The sequence below is a fragment of the Lipotes vexillifer genome, unplaced genomic scaffold (genome assembly GCF_000442215.2).
Source record: "Lipotes vexillifer unplaced genomic scaffold, Lipotes_vexillifer_v1.1 scaffold1094, whole genome shotgun sequence".
Taxonomy (NCBI): Eukaryota; Metazoa; Chordata; class Mammalia; order Artiodactyla; family Lipotidae; genus Lipotes; species Lipotes vexillifer.
Window position 1 is genome coordinate 1,872,374 of NW_006792775.1, and position 7,994 is coordinate 1,880,367.

Genomic DNA, 7,994 nt, shown 5'->3' on the forward strand with positions numbered 1-7,994 from the left:
CCGTCACAGACGCAGGGAGAGAGGCCGGAAAGGCCCAGCCGGGGCTGAGCCGGGACTCGGGCATGGTCACGGGCCCAGGCTCACGCCCTCTCCCTCCCACCATCCTGTCCCGGAGTGTTTTGGAGTCCAGGAAGGAGACACCCCCAGCCCACTCCCCTCTTCCCCGCGGTGCCTGGTGGTAAACGCAGACCTACAAATACAGGAGCGCCTCCTGTCCCACCCATCACCGAGGAGCAGCCGTCCACTTCAGCCCCGAGAGCAGGTGCCACCGTGGAGCGCTGGGCAGACTGCTGGCCTGGCCTGTGTGAGGGGCGGCCCCTGCTGAGCCCCTGGACTGCTGTGGGTCCAGGTCCTGACGTGAAGTGGGACGGTGATCCCACTGCCTCGCAGGGCCTGTGTGGGAGGGAGACCGCTTGGAACAGAACCGGCCTTAGAGCTCCTGGCAAGAGTCCTGTGCAAGGACCAGTGTGTGCGTGTGCGTGTACACAGCATGTGTAAGTGTGAGGATACCCCATGCGTGTGTGTGTGTCTGTGGATGCACAGGCTCTTGCCCTGCAGGTGCAGCTGGAGCACGTGGGCATTGGGCCAGGGGGACCACAGCTCCACCAGGCCTCAGCTGCCCCTCTGTCCCCTTCTTCTTGGCCCCGAGGAGGCTGAGAAACAGATTCTCCCTCCCTGGGGGTCAGTTAAGGCTCAAACCACAGGCCTCTGTGGACCCCCACCCCATTCTCCCAAGCGCACCATCCACCCGCCTTGCCCTCGACCGTCGTGTCACCCGCCAGCTCGTCCAGTCATTCAACACAGATTTGCTGAGCAACATGTAGGCACCAGGACTGTGCTGGGGGTCAGGTGACATGCAGACAATGAACAAAGAAGCAAGTAAGAAGCAAATTTTTAAAAAGAAATGATTAACATGGTCGTGGAGAAACATAAAGGAGGTGAGAATCTGGATGGAGGATGGATGATGGTTGGGGGATGGATGATGGATGGAGGGATGGATGTGTGGGTGGATGGATGGTTGGGGGATTTTATTTTTAAATGGTCTAGGGATACCTCATTGGGAAGGTGACATTTGCGCAAATAATTGAAGGAAGGGTGGTTCATCTGCCCATCATCATTCCCTTACCCCCCCCTCTCCATCCACCCATCCATTCACCTGCCCGTCCATCCCTCCGTCCACCCGCACATCCATCCATCCATCCATCCATCACCCATCCTCCATCCATCCATCCATCCCTCCAACCACCCACACATCCATCCATCCCTCCAACCATCATCCATCCTCCATCCATCCATCCATCCTCCATCTACCCACACATCCATCCATCCATCCATCCTCCATCCACCCACACATCCATCCATCCATCCATCCATCACCCATCCTCCATCCATCCATCCATCCCTCCATCCACCCACACATCCATCCATCCCTCCATGCATCCACGCCTCTCTCCCGTCACCCACTCACCCTTTGTTAACTTCTCCTGGGCACCTGCATTCAGAAGTGAGTGAGTCAGCCTCAGCCCTCAGGGGCCCACAGGCGAAGGTGAGGGCAGCTCTCCCCCGGCCCCCCACGGGCTCTGGCAGCTGTCGGAGGAGGAGGTGGTGGCTGGGCGAGGCACGCCACCACAAGGCACGTGAGGTCCTCATGCGGCTTCTCCCCCGTCTGTGTGTCTCACAGAAAAACTCACCATCCCCTGCGGCCAGGGCCTGGCTTTCTGCTCCTCTGGCCTCCCCCAAGCGAGGCTGGGAACTCAGTAGGCACCCCATAAATGCCGGCAGGTTGGCTGAATCCTTCCTGCCTCTTCCTCCTCCGTGCACCCCTGTTTTGCTGTTGGCCCTCCACCCGGCCTCCCTGCCTCCCTCCCTCCCCGGCCGTCCCCGGCCCAACCGGCTCCAAGTCCACTCTTGGCTCAGGCACTGCATGGGCTCTGGTTCCGCAGGGTGGACAGCGTAGCTTCAGAGGGCCAGCCCCATCGGCTGAAGAGCCAGGTCGGCAGCACCAGCAAGGTGGACAAGGGCCCTGGCTGGGAAACGGCTACCGTGGCCTCACAGGATCAAGCCCAGGTCTCCCACCTCCCTTCTCCCAGCGGCGGGGGACACCCGGCCACTCTCTAGTAAGGAAAAGCTTACTGGCTTATCAGATGACCCAGCACAGACACCGCCTGGGCTCCTGGAGTGCACGGCGGCCCGCTGCCCCAGAGGGTCAGCTGAGGGCAGTGGGCGGTGGGCAGGTGCCCTGGGATGGTGGGGACGTCTCAAATCCCGGTGATCAGAATCGGGGCATGTCGGGCCCCGGTCCTCACTCCCCAGGCTACGTGGGCCAGGCACGTGTCCCCAAGGGTCCCACGAGGCTCGGAGGTCCCTGACTTCACCCCATCGGGTCACACAGGAAACTGAAGGATCAGGGTGAGTGTCTAAGGGTGCACATTTTAGGGGTGATTTCACCAAAGAGGGCCCCAGATGGTGACCATGCATCCTTGCAACAGTTAGACTGGCAGGCTGAAATAAACTCAAGTCAATTTCACAAGCTGCTGATGCAAATTCCTAGCAAAGATACTACAAGGTGGCCCTGCCAGCTGGAAGCTGACCCGAAACCCCAAACCTGATTTTTCTGCCCAGCGTTACTGCTACTCAGGGCTCCTGTGAAGGTGACCCTATCAGGTGCCAGCTACCCCGGGGCCTGGTCACTGGGCTTTGGATTCTCAGGCTGGTTCCTAAGATGTCCCCTTGGAAGGGGAGGGGGAGGCTCAGGGGCCGGTGGGAGGGGACCTCGGGGTGCTTGCAGCTCTGGCCACAATGCCCTTCACTGAAGCTGAGCACCTCCACCCCGCCGCCCCAGCACAAAGCAAGTGCTGGCGGCCCCAAACTTTCCTGAATCTTTTGCTTAATTTGGAGGACAGGCATTGATCCCCGGAGAGCATCCACAAGGGCTTTCTGTCAGCTGGGCCAGCCCTGATGGCTATCTGGGAACTTGTGAGAACAGGGTGCATGAGACCAGGTTGGGTGCTGTCAGGTGACCTAACCTCAGATCAATGGAAACACGCGGGCAGTGCCCCGCTCTCTGACCGTGCCGGCCAGACCTGGATCCCGGGCTTGGAGGGGTGAGTGAGGGGACGAGGCTCTGCGGGCAGGGCCCAGCCACCGAGTGACCCGCAGAGCCGGCCAGCTGGGGCGGAGGCATGGCCCCCGGGGGATGGCTGCCTGCCCCCGATTCTGTCCCCAGCTGGTCTCCCTTCTGAGAGCCCTGCTGCCAGCCCCCAGGTCCCATTGCTCTAGGGCTGCCCTTAGGAGTGGGAATGGAGTGTCCCCTTTCCCTGTGCGGTCACAAAAAGGCTTGTGTGCACACACACACGGACCATATACCGCCATACACACATACGCGATACATGTGTGCACCGTATACTCCACAACCTGCCCACACACCATACTGTGCACACATGCACCCAGAGCTGTGCCCCGTGCACGGCCAGCCCTCAGCCTTCCTGACCTGCCCCCAGCGCAGCACCTGGGGGAGGATCGCGGGCGCTGACAGCCCTGGGACATCCTGTGGCGCTGGAGCCCCCACTGAGGCAGGCTCAGCTCAGTCTGTCCCGCCCCATGAGACTGGCTGCGACTTGTCCCCCGTGCCGGCTAACTGTGGAGTGACCATCCGACAGCCCACAGCGGCAGAGATGGAGTCAAGTCAGAGCCGGAGGATGCCCCTCGGCCTCTGTCCTGGAGCGGTGCCCAAACTTGGGGTCCTCAGTGCCCCCTGCCCGCGAGGGAGGGAGAGGAGTTGGCTAAAACGCAGAGTCCTGGGAGGGTGGGCCCTGCCACAGCACAGATCACCCCCTGCCACCTGCCCTGCCCTCGTCCCCTAGTTTTCTTCATCTCACTCATCCCCCCGCTGACCCTGGGCCCCAAGAAGGCCGGCCTCGCGCACACAGCTCTATGGCTAGGGCGGAGCAGTGCCCGGCGCACGGCGGGTGCTCAGGATGCTCAGGCGGGGGACGTGGGGAGTGAATGGGTGAGTGGGCAACTCAGCCGTAGGGCTGGAGGTGGCCACCAGCCAGGAAGCCTCTAGAGGCGCAGCCCCGGCCTGGACCCTGTCCTCTTGGGGGCCGCACAGCCCTCCCTCCCCAGCCTCAGTTTCCCCCTGTGTTCGTGACAACCTCCGGGCTCCTCCCACGGCTGGCCTGGCATGGGTCTGGGGTGCCGAGGGGTCTTGGCAAAGTGCTGCTGAAGGAAGGTGAGTGTGGTGCTTCCAGAATATTCTGAGGCCCGGAGACAGCCCATGGACCTGAAAAGCAGGAAGGCGGCCCCCCGGTCCACGCACGTCCAGGTAGATCCATCTGCCTGTGCCTCCAGGACCCCAGGGTGTGACAGGAGCATCCCGAGTGACCGAGGGGCAGGTCCTGGGGAAGTAGGGGGCTTTCCGGGGGTGGGGCCTGGAGGGCAGCTGGGGAGCCAGTGACTGGGTCAGGCCTGCTTCCCACCTTTGAGCAGAGGCCCTGGAGGCCCCTGGGCTTGTGCTTCCTACTCCTGCGCTGGCCCTGCCCCCCCCCGACCCCCCACCAGCCCTCTGCCCTCATTCTGGGCCTTTCCTCACTGGAGCCCCAGCCCCACTTCACTGCACCTGGCTTCACTCCCCCCTCCCAGCTCTCCCATCCTCCCCCAGGCCCCCCACCAGCTCCTTTGAGCTTTCAGGGAACTTGCAGCGACCCCTTGTTTTCTGGCCTCCCATTCATTGCAGCGTCCCTGTGCCAGGGCCAGGACCCCCAGAGCTGGCTCCTGCACAGCTCAGACCCTGAACCCCCAGGTGCTTGGGCGGCTACTTATTATAATTTTTAAAATACAGAAACTTACACAAAAGTAAAGCACACAGTATCAAGACTGTATCCGCCAGCTGGCTCAACAATGACCAATTCAGAGCAGGTTGGTTTAATCTCCACCCCAGCCACTGCCCCTCCCTCCTGATTATTTCTAAGCAATTCCCCAAAGTCGCATCATCCATCCGGAAACACTTCAGTACATACCTACGGCACGTGTGGCCTCTTGTTACCCTGAAGTTCAATGAGTACAGAGAAGGCAGGACAAATGCTTGACTCTGTCCTTTTTAAATTTATTTTACTCCTTTTCAGAATAATGAGCCCTAGCCTCCGACAACGGGCCAGTGAAGACTTTTTAGTATCATTTTGAATGAATGGATAAAGATATTTGGTATGTTCTAATCCACACTTCTTTTGGATGCAACAACTTTTCAGCAGACAGAGCTAGAAAGTATTCTTGTTTAAAGAAAACAGGTGAGGAGTTTATGCTATTATTCCCAATTCAAATTTAAGGATTGATTTGCCCTTTGATTTTATATTTGTATCTCTTTTCTCTTGTCCTGAAAATCCAGGTTCCTAAGGAATTTAACGTGATATATATATAAGACACATATTACGTGTATATGTCATTTCAAGGCAACAATACCGATATCAATACTAATGATATGACTCTTTGGGTTCCTTTTGCCCTCCGAGTGTTAGTGATAATACTGATAACATTGTGAGCTGTAGCAAAGCATGATTCAGCTAACTGAGGGACGTTCTGGCTGTTTCTAGCCTTTTGCTAATACAAATAATGTCGTAACAAATAGCCTTATGTGTATACTACCTTCTATATTCCCCACGTATCTTTGGGCCAGTTCCTGGAAGTGGAGCTAACTAGCCAGGCTAAATGATACGAGTGCTTTTCCTAACGCCACCAGGACCCCCTCCCCACTGACGATGTGCCAAGAACACCTGCTTTCCTTCAGCCCTGCCCATGGAAACTGCGGTCCGACGTCTGGATTTTCGCCAATCAGATAGGTGAGCAATGGTCTCTCAGTGTACTTTCAAATTTGCATTTTTCTTGTTGAGCATTTTTTCCTAAGTGTAAAGATCATGAATCCCTTTTCCCGTGAGCTGTTCATGCCTTTCGCCCACTTGTCCACAGGGTCGTCTATCATTTTCCTCTCACTTTTAGATGTTCTTTATGTACCAGCGCTATTAATCCTTCGCCTGTGCAAATTCTTGTTCCAGATTGTCACTTGTCTGTCTTGTTGATTTCAGCTATTGTCTCTGGATTTCAGCCATAGCTGGAGATGTTCTCCCTACCTAGAGTTTGTTGAGAAACTCACCCATACTTTCTTGTAGAACCCATATGGCTTCATTTCAGCGTTTACATTGAAGCCTCTGATCCATTCGAAATTTATTCTTGTGTGTCGTGTGCAAGATGGATCAACGCTTTTCTTCTTTCTCTTTGTCTCTCCAGTTGTGCGTCGGCACTGCCTACTAAAAGTTCTTCCTCCTGCTGATTGGGGTGTGGATGTGCCGACACTTCATTCACCCGTGCCTTCATTCAGAAAGTATTGACTGAATGCCTGCAGGTGCCCTGGCTGTCCCCCAGGCCCTGCGGAGGCGGACTCCCCACCTTCTGGCTTTCTGCCCATTTGTATCCTAAGTGATGCACTTCCCAGCAAAGTTCCGTCGTCTCAGTCGCCCTGAGTCTCCACAGTGCCTGGCACAGGTTGGGACCCACTTCATTCATTCTGTCCGCACATACCAACTGTGCCGGCTCTGTACAGGCACCATCCGAGGTGTGGGGAGTCAGGGGTGAAGGGCCGAGCTGCACTCGGTCCAACAACAAGAGCTGACTTTCTGATAAGGGAGTATGTGAAATAAATCAGCCCAGGGTGCTCAGTCAAGACCTAGGACGTGTCTCCTAGGTTATGGGTCCCTGAGGTGGCAGGCAGTTATCCCCCTGCCCAGAGCAACGTCCTGAGAGAGGCCAGTTTTTTTCTGATCGACACCCTTTCTCCACCCTGATGTCAGGTCGTTGTGCAGGGACCCAAATGCCAGTGCAGGGTAGGGGACCCATGCAATCCTTCTGACCCTGTCACCCACCTCTACATCACCCCCACCCAGGGAAACCTACGGGACACAGCATTAGCCCTGTTCAGAGCGTGAGGAGGACAAAGCCTCTCCCCTGACCTGCCCAGACAGCCCCTCCTGCTGCGCCCCTCTCCAGACCCCCGAGGCATCGCCTCCAGGAGCCCCCCGCATCCTCACCACGCACACGGCTCCCCATTGGGCCAGCCCTGACCGACGATGGCCCCGATGGCCCTGTCTGGCCTCCAGAGTCCGACGGCCCTATGGGTACCAACCCGACCACACTCTCTGCCCGCAGCACGCGCCCTCGCTCGGGCGCTCGGGCACCCAGGGGGCGCTCGGATTGTTCGCGGGGCTAACCGCCATCCTCCTGACGTGCCCCGCCTTCCCCCTTCACTCCCACCCTCTTCTGAGTAACTCAGAGGGGGTGAAGCGGCTGTCTGCGCCCCACCCCGTCCTCCTGCCCGGGCAGTTCGTGGTCCCTGCACCTGCTGACCCCGCGCCTTCCTTCCTGACTTGGCTGGGGGCTTCTTGCAGGCCTAGCAGGTGGGCTTGGGGAGGGCGAGCACGTGGGCTTAGGCGGGGAGGAGCGAGGAGCGCAGAATGGGGCGGACCGAGCAGATGGGGCGGGCGGGGCCACGAAGGTGAAGGCTAAAGGGGCGGACCCAACAGGTGGGCGCAGACGGGGGAGGGACAGACCAAGCAGGTGAGCGCAGTCGGGGCTCAGCCTACCGCGCTCCGTGCGCCGACGTTGGCTGGGGGCGGGGCGTCCGGCCCGGGGCGGGGCTCGCCAACCCCCGGGACCCGCCCGCGGCCACCGCCCCCTCCCGGCCCCGCCCCCCACGCCCTGGCGGGGCGGGCAGCGGACCCGCGGCCCGGCTGGCAGCAGCGGCCGGCCGCCCGCCCTGCGCCCCGGCGGCCGACTTCGCCGCAGCTCTTCGTGCCGCCGCCCGGCCGGCCCCCGCGGGCTCTGCCTGGCCATGGCCGCGGCCACCTCCCCTCCCAGGGCCGAGAGAAAGCGCTGGGGCGGGGGCCGCCTGCCGGGCGCCCGGCGGGGCAGCGCGGGCCTGGCCAAGAAGTGCCCCTTCTCGCTGGAGC

The 7,994-nt window shown here is 59.5% G+C and overlaps 1 protein-coding gene across 1 annotated transcript in view; it reads left to right on the forward strand.

Annotated features, from left to right (window-relative positions):
- Positions 1–3,674: 3,674 nt before the first annotated feature.
- Positions 3,675–7,994, forward strand: part of KCNQ1 (potassium voltage-gated channel subfamily Q member 1) — a 359,111-nt gene continuing 354,791 nt past the window's right edge. Inside the window, exons 1-2 of the mRNA XM_007465957.1 lie at positions 3,675–3,684; positions 4,369–4,394. Of these exons, the coding sequence (XP_007466019.1) occupies positions 3,675–3,684; positions 4,369–4,394 (36 nt within the window). The remainder of the gene's footprint in view (positions 3,685–4,368; positions 4,395–7,994) is intronic.